The sequence below is a fragment of the Mustela nigripes genome, chromosome 6 (assembly GCF_022355385.1).
Source record: "Mustela nigripes isolate SB6536 chromosome 6, MUSNIG.SB6536, whole genome shotgun sequence".
NCBI classification, from domain to species: domain Eukaryota; kingdom Metazoa; phylum Chordata; class Mammalia; order Carnivora; family Mustelidae; genus Mustela; species Mustela nigripes.
The window spans coordinates 3,999,701-4,027,499 of NC_081562.1; the positions used below are offsets into that span (position 1 = coordinate 3,999,701).

The 27,799-nt window shown below is 38.0% G+C and overlaps 1 protein-coding gene across 1 annotated transcript in view; it reads left to right on the forward strand.

The window, feature by feature from the left end:
- Window positions 1-27,799, forward strand: part of SMC1B (structural maintenance of chromosomes 1B) — a 76,149-nt gene that overhangs the window by 19,797 nt on the left and 28,553 nt on the right. Inside the window, exons 6-13 of the mRNA XM_059401799.1 lie at window positions 1,254-1,512; window positions 2,435-2,575; window positions 7,665-7,747; window positions 8,321-8,528; window positions 11,415-11,600; window positions 12,932-13,111; window positions 20,650-20,796; window positions 27,342-27,479. Of these exons, the coding sequence (XP_059257782.1) occupies window positions 1,254-1,512; window positions 2,435-2,575; window positions 7,665-7,747; window positions 8,321-8,528; window positions 11,415-11,600; window positions 12,932-13,111; window positions 20,650-20,796; window positions 27,342-27,479 (1,342 nt within the window). The remainder of the gene's footprint in view (window positions 1-1,253; window positions 1,513-2,434; window positions 2,576-7,664; window positions 7,748-8,320; window positions 8,529-11,414; window positions 11,601-12,931; window positions 13,112-20,649; window positions 20,797-27,341; window positions 27,480-27,799) is intronic.

The following is a 27,799-nucleotide window of genomic DNA, read 5'->3' on the forward strand; positions in this document are numbered from 1 at the left end:
CACTGTTGATGTTGGCCTTCTCCTGCCTATGCCTGTCTATAAACTCCATTGCAACAGTGAGAAACCTGGCTTCCACAGTCTGCTTTTCATTTTATTTTTTATTTATTTTATTTTATTTTATTTTAATTCAATTAACATAAGGTATCATTAGTTTCATGTATAAAGTTCATTTATTCATCAATTACATATAATAGCCACTGCTCATTATGTCACATGCTCATTTCCCCCTACCCATCTCCCCTCGTTTTGTTCCCATGATTAAGAGTCTCTTATGATTTGTCTCCCTCTATGATTTTGTCTTATTTTATTTTTCCCTCCTTTCCCCTATGATCCTCAGTTTTGTTTCTTAAATTCCACATATGAGTGAAATATGATAATTGTCTTTCTCTTATTTTGTTTATTTTGTTTAGCATAATACCCCCAGTTCCATCCAGGTCAAGCTACCCTATGACCCAGCAATCACACCACTGGGTATTTACCCTAAAGATACAAGTGTAGTGATCCAAAGGGGCACTTGCATCCCAGTGTTTATAGCAGCGATGTCCACAATAGCCAACTATGGGAAGAAGCCCAGGTGTCCATCAACAGATGAATGAATAAAGAAGATGTGGGATATATACACAATGGAATATTATTCAGCCATCAAAAGGGATTAAATCTTACCATTTGCTGTTCATTTTCAACTCCAGTAGTCACACATAGCAATCCCAGAATTGTTAACCCGTGCCCTCATGGGGAGCAGCCTTAGCAACTAGAGTATAATGCTTATGTACAGTTCCTTTTGTTTTAGTTTTTAGACTTGAGTCATTTTCAGAGTTATTTAGGTTAGCTCCTTTCCCCTCACCCCCTCCCATAAAGGAGTTTCAAACCAAGATTGGTAATTAGTAGATGCTTTGGTTATATCCCATCTAGGATCCCCTGACCTCCTAAGTGATCTTTTTAAATTTGCATACATTACATTAAGGTTCACTCTTGGTGCTATAAAGTTCTATAGATTTTGACAAATGCATGATGTGATATGCTCACCATTATAGTATCATACAGTGTAGCTTTACCACTCGGAAAGTTCCCCTGTGCCATAACGACCCCCACCCAGCCCCACCACCAGCCCTGATGGGAAATCACTGATCTGCTTATAGTCTCTGAAAGTTAATTTTTAGAATTTATTTTTAAATGTATGATTTGATCAAAAGAACTTCCTTTATATAGTATAGATTTAATTTACTTTAAAGCAAACTTTATTTTCTTTTTAGATCTCTTGAAGCGCTTTTAAATCAGAAAAGGCCTCAATACATTAAAGCCAAAGAAAACACTTCTCACCACCTCAAGAAATTAGACGTGGCTAAGAAATCAATAAAGGACAGTGAGAAACAGTGTTCTAAACAGGAAGATGACATAAAAGCCCTGGAGACAGAGCTGATTGATTTAGATGGTGCATGGAGGAGTTTTGAAAAGCAGGTTGAGGAAGAAATCTTACAAAAGGGGCGAGACATTGAACTAGAAGCCAGTCAGGTGAACAAGTCAACAAATGAGAAAATTTTCATTTCTATTATCTCAGCTTCTTAGAAACAATTTAAAGAATGTTCTCTGATATTTTAAGAGATTATCCTCAGACAATCCTCATCTAACTTAATAGGGGTTGAAAATTTTCAGCCTGTATCCAGAGTTAAACTTAATCTTTCGACTAGGCTATTTTTACTTTATAAGATTAGATGGCATAACCTTTGTGAGTTAATTACAGTTATAGAAAAACTTCAAAAAGACTACCTACTATCATTTTGTAAAAAGGTTAGGTAATTAAACTATGTTCTTAAGTTTTTAAGGTAATCATTTTCTCCTTATAAATATTATAAAAACTTAAAAATAAGATATATGTGGCTTTAAAAAAACATAACCACTTAACTGGCAGGAGGAAAGTTGATTATTTGAGGTAGTTCAAATGTGGTGGTGAATTAATATCCAATTTGGTATGTAAGACTTAATTATAATAAATTGTTAGTAGATACCCAAAAATTTGTAATTCAGAGTTTTCAAAATTCTCTTAATTGAATTTTTATCATTTATCTTTCATTAATTTTATAATAATCTTACATCATAACATACAAACTGTATAAATAAATATAATTTTATCTGAATATCTGTAATTTTATCTGAACTCTTGCTTTTGGGCCATTAATGAGTTTTAATCCCCTTTCTCGTCTAAGAATTTCTTACAGAAACATAAAGTTGGTTTTGAATGCCTTATGTATTGTCTAAGCAGGTTTAAATAAGAGGTTCATTTTGTGTTCGCATTATCTTACCTGGAGAACATGGCAAACTATCAACTAATTTATATAAAACTTTTGATAGGATTATCTGCTAGTAAATGGTATCTTTAAAATTTCCTCTCATGCTTCTTATGTGAATTAGTAATATTTAACTGTTCCTTCTGCAGCTGGATCGTTACAGAGAACTGAAGGAACAAGTAAGAAAGAAAGTGGCGATAATGACCCAACAGCTGGAAAAGCTGCAGTGGGAACAGAAGGCTGACAAAGAAAGACTGGTGTTTGAGAAGAGGAGGCATGGAGAAGTTCAGGTACCTTGGTTTGTGCAGTCATGACTGCGAATTATTTTCAATGAAACTGTATTCTGTTTTTGTATCCGCTTTTCAATATATAAATGGATTTATCCAAGACATAAGCAATTAATTTAAAAAATTCTGGATTCCCAGTTTTCTGCTTAGTGTACCATCCAGGAGCTCTTTCCTTGGTCTAAGGTAGAAATAGACCTTGCCTTCATGCATGTAATCAGTAAGTATTTTCCACACTTCTGTGTAGTGATGGGCCAGGGCAGACCATAGTTTCTGTTCTTACATGTATTTTAGTCCAGTAAGGTGAGGAGGAGGATAGATGAAGGGAAAAAACAAACAAGTATCATAATAGAGGTGAATGCAAAGTCCTGTGGGGACATTAAGGACACAACTCAAAAGGAGCTTGATGCCCTACACAGGAAGTGACCGAGACAGCATGATCGTGTCCACCCCTGCCCCGAGTAAGGCAGACCTGGCTTCCTGCCAGTCTTGTTCTGTCGCTGACCTGTTTAATCTTGAGAAATAACTGAGCCACCCAGGTGCCCCAAGATTAAGATTTTTTTTTAAGAGCATGAGAGGTGGGGGGGCACCTGGGTGGCTCAGTGGGTTAGAGCCTCTGCCTTCAGCTCAGGTCATGATCCCAGGTTCTTGGGATTGAGTCCCACATTGGGCTCACTGCTCCTCAGGGAGCCTGCTTCCCCCTCTCTCTCTCTACCTGCCTCTCTGCCTGCTTGTGATCTTTGTCTGTCAAATAAATAAATAAAATCTTTAAAAAAAGAAAAAAAAAAGAGCATGAGAGGTGGGAGGGTTAGAAGGAGAAGCAGGCTCCCCACGAGCAGGGCCTCCATCCCTGTTCTCTAGGATCATGGCCGGAGCTGAAAGCGGTCTCTTAATCAATTGAGCCACCCAGGTGCCCGAGCAGGACCATTTCTGATAAGAACTGTAAATGGAAATTGTTCTGAATTATACAGACACTTGATTTATATGTGGATATTTGGAATTTAGAGGAACAATGTTTATGGATTACTTTGCTAGACACTTTGCGCTCCTTAGCTCTTGTATGTCTCACAATACTATAGAGCAGGTGTTTACTCTAAGGTAGAGACGGGGAAGCTAATGATTGGGATTTCGAAATGAAACATGTCTCTGGAAACAGGTCTGACATTCTCCAGACACAACAGCAGTAATACTGTAATATAGTGTGTATTTGTACAGGCCGTGTATATACATGTTTATAGCCCTGCTATGAACCCAGTTTATTTAATCCTCAAACAATTTCATAAAGTAGATATTAGCATTAGTATGTTCTCATCCTGGTTTTTCCTCCTTTATGCATTCTCTGCCTTGGTGACCTATATTCTCATAGTGTACACACCATCTGCTGATGACTCCAAAACTGGTATTTCTTGCTCACAGCCTCATGTATCTGGCTGCTTTGTCAGCATCTCCATTCTGGATGTTGAATAGATATCTCGAACTTAAATCCCAAGCTGCCTTTTTGATCTTCACACCCAAATGCTTCCTGCACGTGATCTTTCTCATTTTACATGATGACAGTTCAATCTTACTGGTTGTTCAGAGCAGAAAACTTGGAGTCCGTTTTTTGACTCTTTTAGGAAATTCTGCTGGCTCCCCCTGAAAGTATACCAAAAATCATTTCCCTTCTTTCCACTGCTGTTGTTCCAAGTCATCCTCTTTTTGTTTGTTTATACCACTGTGGTAGCCTGCTACGTTTCCCTGTTTCCACTCTTTTCTCCTCTACAACAGTCTCAGCACAGTACCCAAGAGATGGTTTTAGTATCTAAGTCAGATCATGAAACTTGCCTTTTTTAAGTCCTCCAGTGGCTCACCATCACACACAAAGTTTAAGTCAAGGTTCTCGAGTACATAGACCTACCTGATTTGTTCACCTCTCCCACCCCAATTAGCCTTTCAAATCTCCTCTTTTTCTGTTCTCTTATTCCCTGTGATCTAGCTCTCCTGGCCTCTGGAACACATCAGATATATTTCTGCCTTTGAGCCTGTGCACTGGTTATTGCTCTGCTTGGAACATGCTTTTCCTACATTTCATTTTTAACTCCCTCACATCCTGCAAGTCTTTGCTCAAATGTTGCCTTCCATGAGGCCTACTCGGATTTCCCTGTTTAAAATTATAGTCCGCACTACACTTCTGTTCCCCATTCCCCAGCTCTGTTTCTCCCACAGCAATTATCCTAGCACATGATTTAACTTAGATGTTCTATTTGTCTGCCTTCCTCTCTAGAATGTAAACTCCACAAAGCAGGAATATTTTTCTGTTTTGTTCACTGATGGGTCCCAAGTGCCCGGAATAGTTCCTTATCTAGAGCAGATAATCAATAAATATTTGTTGACCTAATGAATTTCCAGATGAAGGAATCGAGACACAAGGTGGTTAACTTGACTGGACTAGTAAGTGGAGGAGCTGGGATGTGCTTCCAGACCTTGTCTCATCTCAGCCTCCCATTGTAGTCTTGCTGCGCGTTGGCAGAGGAAAATGAGAACAAGTAGGAAAGGGGAACTGCGTGCTAACCGTGAGTGGAAGAAAGGACCTTTTGTGGAGGGACAAAAACAGATGTAGTACCAGAGCAGTAACCACTCTGAAAACACTTGTGTAATTAATGTCACATTATAAAATTTTACATGGATTTCAGCAAATACTCGTTGTGCATTTTTGCCTTTGTACATGCTAGTTTTGGAAAACCCTACTCATTTTACCTGGTAAATTCTGTAGCTGCCCACATCACAAAGCCTTCTCTGGCCTGCTTTTTCTCCCCACCAAGAACCTGAATATGATTTCTTCCTCATCTAATCACCCATTGTGCTTAACCTATACCTAAGGGCTCTTATCAGATTGAAGAAAAAGCAGGTAATTGGTACAGTTCTACTAGACTGGAAGTGTCTTAAAAGCAGGATTTATAACTATCCATTGTGAACCTTGTACTTAGATGTCAGTAAGTGGTGGTTGAGTTGCAGTTGTCTTTTGAATATAAAAACATTTGTAGAAGAAGAAAAACACATCAGGCTAGAGAGACATGGAGAAATCTGTTACCGGTACTCAGTTTCCCAAAGGACTAGTGGCTCCCTTCCGTGGAAGGAGGAGCTTAACTTTCCACAGAACCCGATGTCACGAGGTTCTGGGCAGTGTTGGGTTTTCCCAGACAACTGGCATCTCAAATCCAGAATGCCTGGTACTGTGACAGTCTGATTGTCCCCCATTATGTGTCAAGCGGACACCCTGGCCTTTTACATTTTCTTCAGCAAAGCCCATTTATTTATTTTATTTTGTTTTTTGAGAGAGAGAGAGAACACGAGGGAGTCAGCATGCACACATGTGTGAGCAGGGGGGAGGGGCAGAGGGAGAAAGGGAATATTAAGGAGGCAGGCTCCACACCCAGCATAGAGCCCGACACTGGGCTCGACCTTCCCATCTTGAGATCATGACCTGAACGGAAATCAAGAGTTAGACTCTTAACTGACTGAGCCATCCAGGTGCCCCAACAAAGCCCATTGTTTAACCTAAGCCATATCCAAAGTTTGTTCTGAGCTCATTGTGTAACAGATGGTGACCCCAAAGAGACCCATCTGACCTAAGTAATGACCAGGAAGGAACTCAACCTGCAGGATACAAACCCTAAAAGTGGCTGGAGTAAAGGCAGAGGTCGGTGTTTCCAGTTGACTTAACTTGGTATTCCTCATTAATCTTGTTTTTGCTGCTTTGAATGGAATTCTTTTATTTTTTTTTTAAGATTTTATTTATTTATTTAACAGAGAGAGATCACAAGTAGACAGAGAGGCAGGCAGAGAGAGAGAGGAGGAAGCAGGCTCCCGGCTGAGCAGAGAGCCCGATGTGGGACTCGATCCCAGGACCCTGAGATCATGACCTGAGCTGAAGGCAGCGGCTTAACCCACTGAGCCACCCAGGCGCCCTGAATGGAATTCTTTAGGGAGATAATAGAATTTCAATATGGAACTTTCATTTCAAAATATGTGAATCCTAGAGCAAAGGAACTGTGTGTTGCTTATTGTTATAACTCTGGCACCTGGCAAAGGAAGTGTTCATTCAGTGAATTTGTATTACACATGAGTAAAATGACATAATTATCTTTATAGAATATGTTTGTCCTTTTCCACATGAAAATTGGCATTTCTTCTCTTTCCTGGTATTATACACTGAAAAAGAATTGTGTGTTTTACTTTGGTACACTCCTGGTTTTAGATCTCTTAGTAATAGAGTAAGAAAGGTTCATCTTGCTGTAGTACACAGGGTGAACAGGGGAAGATTAGAGGTGAAAGCCGTTGAAGGCTAGCACATCACTTGTATTTAGTGATAAAGTGAATGGAGCAAGACTTTAGAGAAGTCTTAGTCCCACGGGCCCATTGTTGCGTTGCAGGTTCCTGTGCTATTGTAACACCAAGTCACTGTCCTGGAATCATTGTGTGATTGACTGCCTCCCACCAGCCCTCAGTCTTTGAGAGCAGAGACTCTGTCCTGTCCATTATTATTTTTTAAGATTGATTGATTGATTTGAGAGAGAGAGAGCATACATACACAAGTGGGGGGAGGGGCTGAGTAAGAGGGAGAGATGGCATCCCAAGCAAACTTCCCAACGAGCAGCCCTATCCAGGACCTATTAGATCGTGACCTGAGCTGAAATCACGAGGCAGATGCTCAACCAACTGAGCCACCCAGGTGCCCCTTCTGTTTATTATTATATCTCTCATACCTAGTATAAGATAGCCAGAGAATAAATATTCTTTGAATGAATTAGTTTGAGGAACACATATGAGATATGTGAGGTCTTTGAAAATCAACCCTTAGAAGTTACCAGAGGTCAGCTATCTAGTAAATGGTGAAGCCAGGATTTGAGCCTTGACACTTAAAATCACAAAGCTCTATCCCTTACTGCCTTTTCAGAGTTAAACATTGCTCTTACGTGTGTTTTCATAAGGTTATATTTGATGTGCTTCAAATTTGAAATATCTTACAATTCTACAGTCATTTCTAGCAATATGGTGAAAAATAATTTTGTTTGGAGTTGCCGATACTGATTTTATGTTTTTTTCCCTATTTTAGGAAAATCTAAAACAAATAAAAGAACAAATAGAAGACCATAAAAAAAGAATAGAAAAGTTGGAGGAGTATACAAAAACATGCATGTGGGTACAGTTCTTATGGCTTTCTCAGGTCTCATGTGTCTGGTATATTTATGGGATATTCATGAAATGAAAGCTTCCACCGACTGTATCCTAAAGTTCTCACTTCTTTTTTTTTTTTTAATTTCCTTGAGGATAATTAAAAATTATACTTAACCATATAAGTAAATACAGTAAGTTTTAAAAATATAAACTTTCAAATGTGTAATTTTGGTATTGATATTTTATAATAAAAGTTAGGTCATGAAAACTAATATAACCTAAGTATCCTACCACCAGAACTTTTATTTTTCGTTTGTGTTTACTTATTACTAAGCCCACAACGACTGTTCTTGTTATAGCAATCGATCCTTACTTCCTCAGTATTCAGAACTGTGCATCTTCTGAATCAACAAAGAATGATCAAAATCTCTTTGACCATGTCTGGTGCTAGGCTTATTTTATTGTATTTTTCATCACTTAAAATTGATAAACACTATTCTGTTCCCCTGCGATGCCAGACCACAGTGGAATGTATCTTGTAATTAAATTTTGTTTTTTCTTTTTGCTGTGTAATTTATTGTTATTGTTATGCAGGGATTGCTTGAAAGAGAAAAAACAGCAAGAGGAAATGCTAGTGGGTGAAATTGAAAACACAAAATCAAGAATGTCTGAAGTTAATGAGGAACTGAATCTTATTAGAAATGAACTGCAGAATGCTGGGATTGACAACCATGAGGGGAACCGGCAGCAAAAGAGAGCGGAGGTTCTGGAGCACCTGAAAAGACTTTACCCAGATTCTGTGGTAATTAGAGATGAATAGTTAATTGAAACAAAAAGCCTAAGCCTTCTTATTTGGGATTAGGAATGTTATTAGAAAACAGAATTATTTCTAATTATTATTAGAAATTATTAGCTTTTAGAAAGCAGAATTGTTTCAGAAATCTTTTAGTTTTGTGTTTGATTGTTTATATTTAAAACTTAATAGTAAATAATTGCAACAAAATTTAGATAACTTTCAGCAGTGTATATAGATAGTCATTATTGGAAGGAAACATTAGTGTGAACCTATTACCCAAAAAATCTAAGTTTGACCAGTATCCTCAAAGGACACAGGTGCCATAAGATAGTCTGGCCCTCCCACCCCAGGCAGATAGTCTCAAACTGCATATTCTTCATGGTTTCACTTTTTTAAAAATATATTTTCAGTAGGTATCATTGGCATACTTTTGAAACAATGAATTTTTATTCTGTAAAGCTGATACGTGGATACACATACCCACTTTTGCTAATGTATTTCATTAGCCCAGATACAGCAAAAGCTAACCTGTTGCTTGGTGTCAGCTTCACAGAATTATTTCCTCTGGCATTATGGCTGTGGCCTCTGACTCTCATGTCACCAACTCCGGTGTACACTGTGCAGTCCTTAGTTTGTGAGAACCTCCTTTTAGCTTTCAATACTGTTAGCCGCATGAACTGTTTTGAAACTGGCCTTGACTTCTAGATCATGATGAAGGAGTAAAGCTAGGTCACAGAATCCTTCCCCCCCAATACCAGAGAAAATGGCAAAACTAGTTTTGAAAATGAGTGTAACGACCAAAAGAAGTGGCTGTTATATCTAATGCTAGAACTTCAGAAAATGGTGATAGTCCATGATTAAAAAGAAAAGATTAAATAGTAACATTTCTTGTTCCTAACTCTGCAGAAGGAAAACTAACAAATTGATTACTTCCTGAGAATCCTTCCCTAATATCCCTTAATCTAGCAAAAAGCCAACACACATTTGTTTCCTTTGGTTAAAAAAGTGGTGAATTAAGGAACATGAACCTCTAATGTTCTTAGATGGAAGTGAAGGCCAATTCAAAGCCCTTTGGCAGAAATGGGATTCCCCACCCACACCCCCCCACCCCTGCCCCATGGTAGAGGCCGTAGGTATTTCCTTGGCAAGGAAAAACTTAAGAAAGAGTAAAACAGATATTCAAACAAAAGACACACACAGCCGCAACTCAACCCTCACTTGTCCCTGTCTTACAAGCCCTAAGATGCTAGGAAATCAGAAAATACTGAGGGTCTAGATCAGAAACTACTTGGTCCATCACCTCAGAGAAGATAGCCATCTCCACTCTAGGTGAGGCAAGCGAAACAGTTAGCCAGCACAGCAACTTTGGGCTCTGCACAGAGCTGCCCACCTTAAATGTAAGCAAGGTGAAAACAGTTAGTATGGTAGATACAGGTCCATAGAAAATGAAGAGAAATGGTAATTTAAAAAGCACTTGGAAGTCTAAGAGCCTAGTCTGGGAGAAGGTTACAGAACAAAATCCCCCATAAGAGCTTGAATTTGCACAACCATATTCACATATGAGCTAAAGCAAAGAAAAGTAAAATGCAGAGCTATGAAAACAAATCAAGAACAAACAGTAGGGGCACCTGGGTGGCTCAGAGGTTTAACCCTCTGCTTTCAGGGTCCTGGGATTGAGCCCCGCATCGGGCTCTCTGCTCAGCAGGGAGCCTGCCTCTCTGCCTACTTGCGATCTCTCTTTCTGTCAAATAAATAAATAAAAATCTTTAAAAAAAAAAAAAAAAAGAACAAACAGTATTACTGAACTAATAGATTGTCAAGTAGCGAGGAGAATGGGTTACACAGCTGGAAGTCAGATTACTAACCTAGCAGTAAGGTTTGAGTTAATCACAGGTGAATGGACACGGAAAAAACAAAGAGCAGGATGATAAACAGTAAAGTCAGTGACGGTCTATCATAACAAAATTGGTATTCCTGAAGTAGAACCTAGCAAATGAAGAAAGAGTAGGAAGATGTAAAATTGAATCTTCAGGTATTCCCAGGACGATACAGGATGGCTGACATTCTGACATTTTCTAGTAAAGGTGTTGATGTTCAGTCTAATTCTTGACCAGTCTTCAGACCTCAGATAACGCTTCTTCATAGGAGGAGTCCCGTTGCCTCCTCAAGTCGGCCTGGTCCCTAGTACGCACTCTCAGAGCACATTGTGCTGGATCACAGTGTGGATTACTGCTGCATTTTGTACTCGTAATTGCTCTCGTAAGTGCTCGTAATTGCTATTTGTATCTTTCTTCCCTACTAGACGAAAAGCTTGGTAAGGCCAGGGTGTCTGTTTTATTCGGTAATGGTCACACAGTGTCTAGCTGAGTATCCGCATGTACTAGGTGCCTCACTGGTTCTTACTTAATGACTAAGAGAGCGGACAAATACTATTATCAGAGCCTTATAAAATATTTTAATACCTTTGTAAGGCTAATCTCTCCTCGCTACTTTTTTTTTTTTTTTTTGAGATTTTATTTATTTGACAGAGAGAGACACAGCGAGAAAGGGAGCACTGGTTGGGGGGAATGGGAGAGAGAGAAGCAGACTCCTTGCTGAGCAGGGAGCCCGATGCCGGGCTCCATCCTGGGACCCTGGCATCATTACCTAAGCTGAAAGCAGACGCTTAACCACTGAGCCATCCAGTACTCACAGCTCTTTTCTTTGGTGAAGTGCTACATCCAAATGGATACTTCATGATGAAATCTATGTCCATTTGAATAAGACTGTTCAAATATGTTTATAATTTTATAAAATTAGTTTTGGGCTCTTATGCTTTGTTACATAAGAAACAATGAATTATATGTTCCTCAATAATATGTTTGTTTTTCTCCTTTTTTGAAACCTGCTAAGTTTGGAAGACTCCTTGACCTCTGTCATCCTATTCACAAGAAATACCAGTTGGCTGTTACTAAACTTTTTGGCCGGTACATGGTTGCCATTGTTGTAGCCTCTGAAAAGGTAGCAAAAGATTGTATTCGATTTCTGAAGGAAGAAAGAGCTGAACCGGAGACATTCCTTGCTCTGGATTACCTTGATGTAAGAAATTTGTAATATTTATTAGTGCTTAGTCGTGATAAAATCTTGTCTTTTAAAGTGTGTCTTTATTGCCATAAACTATGGTAGTGATTGAAAAAATCATAGCTTGGATGTCAGTTAGTCATTCGAATGGCTGGTGTTAATGTATCGGTAGGCGAAGAATGATCATTTTTTTTTAAGATTTTTATTTATTTGAGAGAGCGAGCGAGAGAGTGTGAGCCAGGGGGGGAGGCAGAGGAGAGGGAGAAGCAAGCTCCCTGCTGAGCAGGGAGCCCGGTGTGGAACTCATCCCCGGACCCCGGGATCATGACCTGAGCTGAAGGCACATGCTTAACTGACTGAGCCACCCAAGCGTGCCAAGAATAATAATTCTTGATTTTATATTTCTTCCTAAATTAGTTTTGCTATAATTCTACCTTGATGATTTTGAGAACATTACTTTAGCTTACTTGCCAGCAATTTCTTTTGTTCCATAGCGAACTGTGGGAACAGTTAAGACGTATGGTCTCTCCATGAAATGCCAAACCTGATCTCAGCTGTTAAATATGCAGCCCCAGAGTGACAGACATTGCAGTAAACACTCAGCAGCCCTTGGTGCACAGACTAAATTTGGGGCCTTTAAGTATGTATTGAGAGGCGTTCGGGGATCCAGAGTAAATTCCTGGGGCAGGACTTTGCTGTTATTGTAGCTGATGCCCTTTACTGGTTTTTTTATTGCTCACTAAGGAAAATGCCTCCTTGTTCCAGCTCTGAAGATGCTGAGCGGCAGGCGCTGTACACTGGTTAGAGCTCGTGCCCTAGCCTGGGCTGCCGGCCGCTCACTCCCAGTCCCTCGGTGGCATTACTTCTCGGTGGCTTCTTCTCATAAAAACGAGGTCATTCTTGCTGTTCTTCAGTAATCATTGCAGATGCTTTTTAAAAAAATCTATTTACAAACCCAGCTTGGAATTCGTATCAAAGAAGGTCTGGAGGCTTTCCTGGTCATGATGTGCCACTCTTTTGACACCTATTGTAAATGGGTATTATCTCCCACTGAACCCTAATTTTGAGAGTATGGAACATCTCTCATGCATTGTTTTGTCCTAACCAGTCAGTGGCAGAGTTGAATCTGGAAATTATGTCTTCTGGCTTTTTGCTGAAGTGTGTTTTCTTTAAATGTTACATGAGCCACAACATATATAGTTCCTCGGGTTCTTGTCAAAATTTTATTACAAATAAGTATGTACTGTTAAATTTTTTTTTTTTTGCTGTTATGCTTATTTATGCCTTTTGAGGATGTAGTATTTGGTTTTTAGTGTATCTAATATATCAAATATTTTTTAACCTTTTAGATCAAGCCAATCAATGAAAGATTAAGGGAGATAAAAGGCTGTAAAATGGTGATTGATGTCATAAAGACTCAGTTTCCTCAGCTGAAGAAAGTAATTCAGTTTGTGTGTGGAAATGGCCTTGTCTGTGAGACTGTGGAAGAAGCAAGGCATATCGCATTCGGTGGACCTGAGAGACGGAAAGTAAGAGGCTTACATCATACTCTGGGATAACTTGAAGCAGTATTTATAAGACTAACATACTATATCCACATAAATATCTATATGTTTTCATAGGCTCTCTTTCAGGAGGAAAAGTAGTGTAAAACCAAAGACAGTTATGGCTTTAGTGGTTGTTATTATAATGTTCGGTTGAATTTTCAAAAAATTAATTTCTATTATATTCTCCATTATCATAAATTATATTTTGGAAATTAGATTTATTGTAATCATAGCCTAAATAAATGTCCTTGGTGAATCTCTGATTTTTTTCCTGGCATTCACATATGTAATGCATGTGTTTCTGAATACCAGGGGAAAGATTTTAGGTACTTATTTTAGTTCTTCCATAGCTTAATGCAGACACTATCCTTTTACACATTCAAGGTTTTAACACATTTAAAGTTATAGAAATAGCGTAATTGAGATGAAGTCACTGAATCCTAATCTCAAGGGAATGATTTTGATTTTGATTTAAAAATATTGTTTTACTCAGTTGAACAGTTTCTATTTAGTTAAGGAATGTTAAATTCCTAAAATTACCTGTTTTTTTTTTAAACTATATTTGTGAAGTATGACCCAGTATCCAGGAGCCTAAGTTATGAATTAAGACCGGTGATGCTACTTAGTAATTAATTACATGACTTCAGGCTAATCTCTGCACTTCTAATTTTCTCATCTAAAATTGGGGAAATAATAGCACTTATTTTGTAGAGCTAGAGGGTTAAATTCAGTAATAATGTGCACAATTTCATTTGAGTGCCCAACAAATAGCTCTCACAAAGTGCTAATCATTTTTTTTTAACGGTAGTTAATTTACACATTAGATCTAGAATGTCCACAGTTGCAAATTAATGCAAAACAGGCTCTTCTTATTAAAAGTAAGAATTTTCAGTATTAAACTTACTAGCTTATCTAATAACATGATTAATTTTTCAGACATTTTAGTACTTCTCTCAGTAATCTTTCTGAGAATTCAGTCACTGTTTTAGTAATCACTGTCATTGATTTCTACATATTAAATTTAAGGAGGCAAAATAAGTGAGCTACTAAGGTACCTTATTTGGCTATCTAATTATGCTATAATAGATTTTTGTATCTTTGTAAAATGTGTTTTTAAAATTGGCTTTTGAAGATTTATGTGATCAATTTAAAGAAGTCACATGAAGGCAAGATTGTTTAATCCTTTCCTTCATTCAGCACATGTTTATGGCTTACCTCTTGTTTGCAGTAACTAATGCCTTAGTCCTGCAAGACTGATTCTTGTTTTCTTTTCATTATTTCAGAATTTTAATCTGCTTCATTTGTCTTTATTTGTATCTTAAATATAGTCTAGAGACTTTTATCTTCTTCCTATCATTATTATTCCATCTATAGAATTTTCTCTGTTTTAGGATGTGTAAAATGTTTAGATAGATGTCACATTTTCTCAGGAATCATCTGATGTCTTCATTGTGCTTTTGGTTTTCCAGGGACTTGATTATCTTTCTATAGACTTGATATCATGTTTTAGAATTTTTTTAATTCAAATACTGCAGGTGAAATCACAAAATGATATTTTATATATAAACTACATACAGTGTATACAAACTACATAATATAAGTTAGAGCAGTTCTGCTAAGCTATAGTTTGAGCATCAGGATTTTTATGATAACTCAATTTTTAAATATTTTTAAAATTTACATGGCAAAATTTTAAAATCTGGAACCTATTTAAACACGTGATTATTCCACTTATTTGCTTCCTTTCCCACAAACTAGATGATTGTTACTCAGAAAAGTATATGGGAAGGTTTATGCTTTGCCTTTTTAATATGGTAGGGCAGAAAACAGACCCAGAAAAATGTCATTAACTAGCTAATAATTCATGAAAAGTCATTTTTCCAAAAATTACAACACTGAGCAAAAGAATAAAATTCAGGGTACAATAATTTGAAAAAATGGTGCCATCTGGAATAGAATATGGCTGAATCTAAACTTCACACTTGATATCAGAATACATTTTGAATGGATTTGAAGTATAAATGTAAGAAATGAAATTGTAGGTATACTTGGAGAAAACATGGAGAATTTATTCTTAATGTCAGAAAAAAATAAGACCTTTTCAATATGACAAAAAACTCAAATCTATAAAGAGTGAGCACATGTACATAAATCTAAAGAAATTCTGCATGGCAAAAAGGACCATAAACAAACTCAAGAGACATGGCAAACCAGGGACAACAATTACAGCTCATGGGAAAGAGCAGATTTTCCTGCAAATCAATGAGGAAAAGAACACAAGGTAGAAAAATGGACAAAGGATATGAATATTTTATAAATGGAAATAAAATTTTCTTAAATATTTCTTAAATATGAAAACTCATCCTCCCTTAAAATATGGGAAATGCCCATTAAAATCACACCAAAATACTCATTTCACCTGTCAGATTGAGCAGTGTTAAAAAAGTTTGATTAACACTTTATGAAGAAAGAGGCTCTCCCACTTACTGCTGTGGGAATATAAATTCGTATCAGTTCCATGAAGGGCAGTTGTACCAGTTGTGGTTTTTAGGAACTTCACTTACAGATAAACTCACATGTATATGAAATGGTGCATATACAAGATTTATTTATTAAACACTGTTATGTAACAGGAAAAATTGGAAACAATCTAGATAAGACTAGTCCAATAAAATTATAGAGCTTTCATAGAAAGGAATACCATGCAACCTTAAATAAGAATAAAGTTCTCTATATACAAGTATGGGACAGTCTCCAAGATCTATTCAGTTTTTTTAAAACTAATATGTAGACTAGTGTATAGTATGTGACCATCTGTGTAAAATAGTGAGGAAATAAGAGATATGCATGTATCTGTTTATGAAAAGCATTTCTGGGCAAATCCATAAGAAATTCACAGCATTGATTATTTCTTGGGAGGAAGGCACATGGGTGGCAAGGGCCAGGGGAGTTTTCCACTTTACAGTCTTGTATCCTTTGAACTTTGAAATATTTGACTCTCTTATCTGTTCAGAAATAAAATGATAAAGTATATCATTTTTCATTTTCATTTATCATTTCATTTCATGAAAATTTTCATTTTCATACCAGTGAAAGGCAACTTTAAAAAGATGTATAATCTGGGATGCCTGGGTGGCTCAGTGGGTTAAAGCCTCTGCCTTCGGCTCGGGTCATGATCCCAGGGTCCTGGGCTCTCCGCTCAGCGGGGAGCCTGCTTCTTCCTCTCTCTCTGCTTGCTGCTCTGCCTACTTGTGATCTCTGTCAAATAAATAAATAATTAAAATAGTAAAAAAAATAAAAATAAAAATATGTATAATCCACATAACATAAAAATTATAAAATCTATGTTAGCAGTTTATAACACTGAGATTCTATTTCTTGAAACAGTTGAAGTTGATGCAGTAGAATGGTTGGTAATCCTGCTGAGAATACATTTTAATGCCAAAGAATTTTTTTTTCTACCCCATACCTCTTGAACTTTAATGTTATTTAAAAATTCCTCTAACTCCTTATTTTAAATGAAATTCCAATTGTGTTAGTGAGGTTATTTTTCAGGAATGTAACCCCCCACGTAGGCATAGGACTATTGCTCAGGCCGCTTAATATAAGCTATAAATCAAGGAAATTACAGGCTGGAGATAAAAATTATCATCCTTCTGAGATAGGAATTTGACTGTAAATCAAATGAAAATAGGTTATCAAGATTATGCTTACCTTTAGAAGAAATAAATTGTTTTAATAAACCCAGGAACTATTAAAACCCCTAAGATCCATAAATACTATGAGTTGTTGCTCACTACGTTTTTGCAATTGAAGGAGGTGTATAACATGGTGGTTGAGAACATGGGCATAGATGTTTGACCAACTTGGACTTGAGTCCCCACGTATGGCCTTAGGCAAGTTACCCGATATCTGTTAGCCCCTATTTATAAAATGGAAATACTGGCTACCTCATGGGCTTGTGACCATGGAATCAAATAGCATTCGTGTGCTCCATCGAGCACAGTGGAGGCATATAAATGGCTGCAGTAGCAACAGCAACAGCCAACCGAGCAGTAAAGGAAGAACCTCCGAAAACCATTGTTTGTACCCCCTGCTCACAGCGGAGGAGTTGCCTTGCGACGGGGAGGAGGTTGCTGGCACTGTAATCCCACATGCAGTGCGGCACGTTCTTAGTCGTGCAGAGTTCTTGATACAGCTCTTTCTAAGCCAGCCCGCGTGGAGCTCCTTTGTCAGTATTAGGTTTGGTTTTTATATATCAGAAATAGAAATTAATAAACGTGCAGTTTAGAAACTTTGGAAAATAGAGCTCAAAAAGGAAAACGAAAACCATCCCTAACTTGTTTCTTAGAATACAGTTGCCAAAGAAGATGTTTGGGCATACTTCTATTCAAAAACTATTCATTGTTTATCTGAAATTCACATTTAACTGGGCATGCTGATTTCTGTTTGCTAAATCTGGCATCTGACTCTAGAAGGATCTAGTGTGTACTGTGGTATCTATGCTATATACTTGGAAATCAGTTTTATCCCTTAACTTTTGTAAGTTTTGTTTTTACATTGGGTCTCAAGACCCAATTATACATGTAAAAACAAAACTTACAAAAGTTTTGTAAGACCCAATTATATGAGATCAAGTATATATTTACTTAACTTTTCTTCACTTTTTTGGTGGTATGACTTCTGTATTTTAATTTTAATCCAGTATTTATTTTGATATGTTTTGTTTTGTTAGATGTAGGTATTAGCTTTCCCCCAACCATTAAATGACACATTTCCCCCAACCACTAAATGGTTAATTACCTGCCCCAACATCATATATTGAAAATCTTTCTTTTTCTACCTGCTTAATTGAATTCAGTGATTTTTCATTATAATAATATGGATTATTACACTTGGTTCTTTTTTCACATACTGTAATTTATCTCTAGTATTTGTAGATATTTTATTGCATATTTATATTTATTATAATCTTTATTTTAATTTATAAAATCTAATTTCTTTCAGAAAATAATCAGAATATACCTTTTGAATAAATAAGTAAAATATTAGCCTACAAGCATTGTAAAATCAGCCTGTCTAAATTTATGTTCTTTCTGAATCTTGATCTCCTGCATTTAATTTTACTCTTCTAGCCAAATGAAGTTCTGGTTTTGCCTCAAGGATTTCCTTGTAACCTCTATAATCCCCAGGCTTTTCTGATCATACCTCCTAAACATTTCTCAAATCTTTTTATTCATCCTATCTACTATTGGCTGATTTCTTACCATAGCCTCTGGTTCACTTGGACCAATCCATTTTCCAAATAGTTGGCAGAGTGGTCTATTTAAAGCTCCCGTCCGATCGTTTCTCTCTCCTGTGTGCTGTATCGCCCCAGTCGGTGCTAGTCCGAGGCCATGCCCTTCGTAAACCTCATCAATCCCCAACTGTACTCATTCCCGGGGCTTCCTCTGACGGCGCGCAAAGAGCTCCGCCACCTGCCCTGCCTGCTGGCCTCACCTCTAAGCTGGTCCTCAACTCTCACTTTACCTTCTAGGGATTCTAAACCCTGACGCCCCGCCTTCCCCAGCCCACCCGGTCACACCTGCGCACACACTGTCTGCTCGCGGGTCTGCGCTCTGCTGCCCGAGTTCCGCCACCGCCCCGCTCCTGGCTGCGTCCGACCTGACTGTGTCAGCGACTGCAGCTGCCTGCGTGGTGTCTCCCCGTCCGGTCCTTGCTCAGAAACCTGATCTCACTGTGGAGCAGTCTAGAAGGGGCCATGGAAGGAAACGGCACTTCCTCAGTGGGCCTGCTGGAAACTTTCTTAGTCCGACCCTCTCCCTTCCTTCTTGACGTGCAGACCCAGTAGCTAGAGCTGTAGGGTTCTCCTGGACTGCGGAGTGGCTTGGAAAATTACGTGAGGGATACACGTCACTGGTGACACATCGTCACGCAGTACAGGAAGCTTTACGGAGAACCTGAAAGCGGAGGAGCCTATGTGGGTCTTCACCTCGCATTCAAGAGCGGGTGGCTTGGCCCAGCAAAACCAGCACGAGCTAACGGTGTTCAGGAGAGCGATGCCGCCTCCATACCGCTTTAGGTTTGTCTGCAGAAGCTGCAGGAGCCCGCGGAGTGTGTGGCAGTGGCTTCCTGGTCAGGCGACTAACTGCCTCCCCTGAGGAGCTCGCTTTCCATGCCTCTGCTCTGGCCGTCCAGTGAGATCTAGTCTTTTCCAAAGAGCCATTTCCGACCCAATGAGCAGACTCCTTGCCAGGCTAACAGCTGGGAAGGAGGGGAGCCTCTGAGTCCTTCCAGAAAATCACAAGGCTACTACCTCCCTTGAAGAGTCGTTCACATACTAAAGGTGACAGCAATATTCTATCAGGAGACCAGAGCCACCATACAAGCCTGCAACACGCACCTCTGACTGCGAGGGACAGAAACGGGGTTTCCTCCTGACTGACTTCTAACTAGCTCCTCTGACATCATGAAAACCTCCCCTCTCCAGGAAGCCTTCTGTGGAGAAGCTGGGTGGGACCCCCGGTTTTATGCTTCCAGATTACTCTGAGTATGATTCTAGCCTCTCCTCCTAGCAGGATTCCCCGGGGTCAGTGCCGTATGTCACTCCCTCCGGTCGCTCCTGTGTCAGTACGGAATGTCTCAAACACATGGCACGCGGGGAAAGTTTGAATGAAGGAATGAATGAGACTCCTGTTTGTTGGTCCTCCTGCTTTCACTAAATGATCAGAAACACTTGCAAAACACTGAGAATCAGTTACTCCGTAAAGCAAATACTTAATCACAGGACAATAAACTTGAAGCTATTTTATGCCTTTGACTCCATTTAAATTTTTTTCTTGGTCCCCGTTTCGTATGCACCTTGGAGAATGTGCTCTGTTTAGTATCCTAATGTTGCTAAGGCTAATTTCATAATATGCCATTGACATGTGATAACGAGTTCTTCAAAATACAGGATTATACAATGCAAGTTATTTGAAATAAAATACAAGTATCTTTGATGTTTGCTTCTCAATATCAAATATGTTTGGAACTAATATACAATTTATTTTTTTAAGATTCTTTTTTTTTTTTAAGATTTTATTTATTTATTGGACAGAGATCACAAGTAGGCAGAGAGGCAGGCAGAGAGAGGAAGGGAAGCAGGCTCCCTGCTGAGCAGAGAGCCCGATGTGGGGCTCGATCCCAGGACCCTGGGATCACGACCTGAACTGAAGGCAGGCTTAAGTTGGCTTAACAGACTGAGCCACACAGACACTCTAATATACAATTTATTTTGAACCTTTTTAACTGCTAGTAATTTGTTGTCTAGAACTGCTTTGAGCCTTAGCAAAACAGAATGTTCTGTTTGTGATTTGTATGTTGGCTAGTGCCATTCATAAACTAGGTATTTTATTAGTAAATTTCAGTAAATGGTTTTCTCATCTATAAATTCTCAGCTATAAAAATTGCCATATTATATCCTATTTTTATCTTCCTTATATGCATTTCTCCAGGATAAAATGTTTTTAATTTTACAGACAGTAGCTCTTGATGGAACATTATTTTTAAAATCTGGGGTGATCTCTGGAGGGTCAAGTGATTTAAGATACAAGGCTAGATGCTGGGATGAGAAGGAGATAAAGACCTTAAGAGACAGAAGAACCCAGCTGATCCAGGAATTAAAGGTAAGCCATGCTGTAAAAGTGGTAGAATACTAAATTGTAGAATAATTGTGTTTTTAAATTAATCTGTTGGTAATAAATATGATCATGCCTATACTTTAAAAAATTCAAGTCAAAAATTTCAAGTAAAGCAAAACAATAAAGTTATAGACAATATTTCTTTAACCTGTCCTTATATCTCAGTGATATTTGCTGAACACAGTTAGATACAGAGCCTCTGGAAATTTCCTCTGTCTACGAAATATATGTATTATTTTTCCTATTTGTTTTATGATGTGCTTTTGCTACAAATAGTTTTTGCAACAAGCTTTTTTATTTAACACTATAATATGGACATGCTTTTATTTTTTTTTACTATTTTTTTTTTATTTTATTTTTTCAGCGTTCCAAGATTTGTTGTTTATGCACCACACCCAGTGCTCCATGCAATACGTGCCCTCCTTAATACCCACCACCAGGCTCACCTATCTTAACATACAGAAAACTATTTATTTTTAGTGAATCCTGGCTGGTATTTCATTGTATAGGTTGTGTTTACTTAACCAGTCTCCAATAATGGATATTTTGGATTTTGCTATTACAAACGAGGTGGCATTAAACATTCTTTAGAAAAGGAGAAAAGCACAGTACCCAGGAGTATCAATTCTGTGGCCGTGCTGCCCGAGTTTGAATCGTGGCTCTGCAACTTACTAGTGGTAGGATCTTGGGCAAGTTACCCAACCTCTCTGTACCCTAGTTTTCCCACCTACAAAATGGGTATAATAAAAGTACCTTCCTTTTAGGGTTATTTTAAGGATCAAATCACATAATCCAGTTAAAATACTTAAAAACAGTTCCTGGCATGTGGGAGTATTATATAAACATTTGTTGTTATTATGTAAAATATCTTTATTTGTATAAATATGTCTCTAAGATGAATTCCCATATGTGGAATTTCTGGGTATAAGGATATGTACATTTATACTACTGACAGGTGTTGCTAAGTTACCATCAAAAGAACACTGGTAGTATTGTAAGTCCCTGGATTGCAACATGAAATATTAGCAGATATCTCCATCTTTGCCTGGTTAAGAAAATATATGTATGATCCAATTGTTTTAGTATGTATTTCTTAAATTATACCTGAGATTGAACATTTCCGCTTGTAATTGTTTCTTTGTAAATTTTCTTCACACTGCTTATTTCCTGTGCACATTTTTCTATAAGGTTGCCTATTATTTTATTACCCACCCTAAGAATTATTTGTATGAATAAATTAGTTCTTAGTCATATATGATTTTTCTTTGGGTTAATTGAGGTATAATCTATATGCAATAACCGCCACCCATTTTAAGCGTGTGATTCAGTAAGTTTGAACAAATGTATGTAGTCATGTAATTGCCCCCACAGCCACAGAACATTTCCATCATGCCCTGATTTCTTTGTAGTCAGCCTCCTCCCTGGACCCTGGACTGAGAGCGGGGAAAACAGTAGCACCTCTTTCATCGCTATTGAAAGGGTTAAGTAGTTTAATAAATGTGAACTTGGTAGAACACTGGTAAGGGCTCAATAAAAGTGAGATATTGTTTAGAATATCTATGAAACACTTTAAAAACTGATTATATGCTCGTCCATAATTGAAACTTCATTAGCTTTCTAAAAGGTCGTCTTGATTATAACTTAATGAAGTTAAAAGTAGTGACTTAAAAATTGTTTGCATAGAAATTAAGAAAGGCACTTGTAGATAGTTTGGGGATCAAAGAAGTAATCAAAAGGCAAATTACAAAGTGTCTCAAACGTGATAAATGGGAAGTCTTAAGACACATATAAGTTACATCAAGAAGAAATACCTTCATTATCAAAGAAGAAAGATGAGACATCAGGACATTTATTACTTTAAGAAATTAGAACAACAAACCACAATAAACAACAGAAACTTACAATGGAATTTTTAAAGTTGAAATTAGAAGACAAACCAAATAGAAAAGGACCAGTGAATCTAAAAGCTGTTCTTTTGAAAGACTAATAATAATAATAAACTCTTTGCAGTTCTAATAAAGGAGGAAAAGTGCGAATCAAAAATAGACTAGGCATGAAAAGGCTAAAACAATTTAAAGAGAATCTTATGAGCAAGTAACTATATAATAAAAATAATTAAAAACCTGAAAGGGTTGGGCGCCTGGGTGGCTCAGTGGGTTAAGCCCCTGCCTTCGGCTCAGGTCATGATCTCAGGGTCCTGGGATCGAGTCCCGCATCAGGCTCTCTGCTCAGCAGGGAGCCTGCTTCCTCCTCTCTCTCTCTGCTTGCTTCTCTGCCTACTTGTGATCTCTCTCTGTCAAATAAATAAATAAAATCTAAAGAAAAAAAAAACCTGAAAGGGAAGATTTTCAAAAATACATAATTAAAAATAAAAATATAAAAACAAATATATAAATAAAGATTGACCAAAAACAAATGGAACATTTGAAAAGTTAAGCAATGGCAGGCAGTGGTGTAGTCTGCTGATCCAGTCCCTAAACACAATGTCTTCCTTTCTTTCTGGGCTCTATTAAAGAGTCATAAAAACAAAACAAAGCAACTTGATTTCCCAAGTTTCATTGTAGCTGCCTGTGGCCATGTAACAGTTTTAGAGGTATAAATGAAAGTGTTGGTATTATCTCCTGCATTTTCTTCTTCCTTACTGGAATGCAGTCAGGTGGTCTGGAGATGCAGTAGACATCGTGTACCAAGAGACGGCAAGCACGAGGATAAAACCATTGTTCTAAGAAGTTAAAAGTTAGGGGCGCCTGGGTGGCTCAGTGAGTTAAAGCCTCTGCCATCGGGTCAGGTCATGATCCCAGGGTCCTGGGGTCGAGCCCCACATCGGGCTCTCTGCTCGGCAGGGAGCCTGCTTCCCCCTCTCTCTCTCTGCCTGCTTCTCTGCCTACTTATGATCTCTGTCTGTTAAATAAATAAATAAAATCTTAAAAAAAAAAATTACATTTATTGTTGAAGAACTGCATTGCCCTAGACAGCTTTTGCGTGAGAATCGTAAACCCACATTTTTTTTAAAGCCACAGTTAGTCGAGTGACCCACCTTTGAAAAAACACACCAGGAAAACAAAATAGCAGCTATGGAAAATAGTAGAAAATTCAAAATAAAATTATCAAGTGACCCAGTAATTCCAGTTCTGGATATATACTCCAAGGAATTTAAAGCAAGGTCTAGAGAAGATAGGTATACATCATTCACAGTAGACAGACCGTAGAAGCAACCCAAAGTGTGCATCAGTAGATGAGCAGACAAATAAATATGTTCTGTACACAAAATGATATATTCAGCCTTAAGAAGGGAGGACATCCTAACACATGCTCCACAATGGACGAACATTATGCTACATGAAAACAGCCAGTCACAAAAAGACAAGTATGGTGGATTCTACTTCCACGAGGTCCTTAGAGTCATCAGATTCATGGAGACAGAGAGTAGAATGGCGGGTGCTGGGGACTGAGTGGGGAGGAGAATGAAGACTTGTTCGTGGGCACAGGGCTTCAGTTGTGCACGATGAAAAGACTTTTGGCGATGGGCTGCACAACATCAGTGATGCACTTAAGCACTATGCACTGTACGCTTAAAAATGGTAACGATGGTAAATTTTAGGTTGTGTATATTTTACCACTGTTTAAACAAAGATTCTTGGTGCTTCATGGGTTTACAGCTGAGTTCTAATAGAATTCTAATCTTAAGCCATAAACTTGCCAGTTTATTTTATAAAGTTAATATAACTTTAATTACAAATATTATAAAGATACTACAAAAATAAAACTGGAGAATGACTTCCCTTGTGCATGTAAGTGCATAATTCCTAAATTAAGTATCAGTCTAGAGAATTCAGCAATGTAGTAAAAGAAAAATACATCTGCCTAAATACAGATGGATTTGTTCCAAGAAAATAAGGATGTTCTAATATTAACTAATCAGTCAACATAGTTGAAGGCAGGAGAAAATTCATATGATATGTAAAAAGGTATTTGATAAAGTTTAGGAGGTAGTCCTTATTAAAGTGCTAAGTAAAAGAGTAAGATTGGAAATTATTTAAATAAATCACTTTTACCAAAGATCAACAGATGTAATTGCTTAAATGGTGGAATATTAAAACCATTTTATTTATTTACTTTATTTCAAAGATTTATTTGAGAGAGAGAGCATGGGAGTGGGGGGAGGTGCAAAGGGAGAGGGAGAGAGAAGCTCAAGCAGACTTCACGCTGAGCACAGCCTGACGCAGGGCTCCATCCCATGCCCCGAGACCATGGCCTGAGCCAGAATCATGAGTGGGCACTTAACTGACGGAGCTACCCAGGTGCCCCAACATTAAAACCATTTCATGTAAAATCAGGAAGTAGAGATATCTACTGTCCCCATTATTAAATAATGTGGTCTTGAAAGTTATACTAAATACAGTTAGACACAAATAATTTGTATAAATCTTTGAAAGGAGAAATACTAACTTTTTACTGATAAGATTATAGTTTTAAAACTACTAGATTAATAAGCTAATGTGAGGGCTACATAAATAAAACTTTTTTCTCTCAAGAAGCATCTTAAAGTAGAAAATATTCTCATAGGAATAAATGTAAATCTAAAGGCACAGTAACTATTTAGAAAACTAAATCTTAATGAGAAACATAAAACAACAAAGAGGAAAGACTTACTATATTCTTGAGTTAGAAGTCCTCTAATTCATATATTACTAAATACAATTTTAATTAAAATATTATTGAGGATTTTTTAGTTTGCGAAAATCATATTCTGGTTCTTACAAATGAAGAGTTCCCTGAGACTATGAAAAAATTGTATGAAAGAGGATGGTAGAACTTGTCTTACCAGCATACAGAATTCTATTAGAAGCCATTGCAATCAAGCTGTGGTAGTTTTGAAGTAAAAATGGACAGATTAATGGAACAGAATAGGACCTCCAGAAACAGAGTCCACTATATTTGAAGATTCAGTATACAATAAAGACAGTGTTTTAATCTGGTAGGAAAAGGATGGATTATTTAGTAAAAGGTATTTGCTTATCTAGAGATAGTAATATTATACCCCATATTGTAACAAAAGTAAATTCCAGATGAATTAAAAACCTGAATGCAAAAAAAAATTTAAGTAAGGATAAAAGCCACTATATATACATTTTTTTTAAAAGATTTTATTTATTTAACAGACAGAAATCACAGGTAGGCAGAGAGGCAGGCAGAGAGAGAAGAGGAAGCAGGCTCCCAGCGGAGCAGAGAGCCCGATGTGGGGCTCGATCCCAAGACCCTGGGATCGTGACCTGAGCTGAAGGCAGAGGCTTTAACCCACTGAGCCACCCAGGCGCCCCTATATATACATTTTTTAAGTTTAAAATGAAGACTAGTTTCTATACCATCAAAGATTTCTCTATAAGTTGACATGAAAAAGGCCTTATGAGAGAACATCTGGGGAAAGGAGAAGATTAGACCGTTTGCAGAAAAGTCCATTGTCTAATCAACATGAGGAAGTGCTCAGTGGAATGGCAAGGGAATACAAATTAAATTCAGATTACTCCACACCTATCCGTAAGGCTTGGGGAAAAATACATAAATGCTGGAGGCGATGTAAAGAAACATGTAGTCATACATTATAGAAACGTGACTTGTTACAGTTTTAAGAAAGCAGTGGGAAGCAGCTCTTAGACACATGAATACCTTTGACCCATCGATCTCACCCTGAGAAATCTACAGTATGTTGCTGCCCCCTTGTTTGTAATGACAGAAACCTGCAAACAAAGTGATGGCCCTTCATTAAGAAAACAGTTAAATAACGGTACAATCACATCCTGGAATAATACACAGTCGTGTGCAACTGAATGAGAAAAACAGGAGATAGAAAAGCACATTCGGGGCGCCTGGGTGGCTCAGTGGGTTAAAGCCTCTGCCTTTGGCTCAGGTCATGATCTCAGGGTCCTGGGGTCGAGCCCTGTATCGGGCTCTCTGCTCAGCAGGGAGCCTGCTTTCCCCCTCTCTCTGCCTGCCTCTCTGCCTACTTGTGATCTCTCTCTGTAAAATAATAAATAAAATCTTTAAAAAATAAAAGAAAGAAAAGCACATTCAATAGGATTCTAAATTTGTAAAACACAAGTGAAAAAAACCATACATAGGTGACTGTTACACATGTATTCATGTAAAGACTGGGAGTAAAATACAGAATATACATACACTAGAGTTAATTTGGTTGAGTAATGGGGTGGGTGAAGGAGGAAGGGAATGCTTCCTCTAAATTCATCCACTAAAAGCAAGGCTGATGCCATTTAGGTCACTCGTGTGCCTTGGGTGGAACACACACTTCCCATTCCTCATTTCTCACTCCTGTTTCCTACTAGAAAGTTTAGTCTCGAAGGTGCTGTAGGGCATTGTGGCCCCCCAGTCCCATGTAGCTTGTGTAGTGAATTGCCTGTCTCTTATCAGAAGGGGGAAGATGTGGTGTGGGTGACTTATGACACATGGAAGCTCTTTAAAAAGTGAAAGTGCCTTTCTATTGTAAAATGTTCTATTTCTCTCTCTCTTTTTAGGATTTAATGAAGATACTTCGCAAGGAAGCAGATTTGAAACAAATACAGACTCTAGTACAAGGAACTCATACACGACTCAAATACTCCCAAAGTGAACTAGAGATGATTAAAAAGAAGCACCTTGCTGCCTTTTTCCGGGTAATATGGGCTTACAGAAAACTGGGTGGAGATGAGAGCCAAGACAGAGAACTTCAGGAATTACATTTCTATACGCTATAGAAATGTAATTTTTACACTTTACCCCATGATTGAGATTATATTCTAGTTTATTTTTATGGTTGTTAATCTTGACATTCAGCTGTTCCTCCATTTACCTTACCTCAGGGACTCCCTTTAAAAAAAAAAAAAAAAAGGTTTTATTCATTGTGAAAGAGAAAGCGCAAGGAGAGGGGAGCAGCCGAGGGAAAGGGAGACGCAGGCTCTCCACTGAGCAGGGAGCCCCATGCGGGGCTCAATCT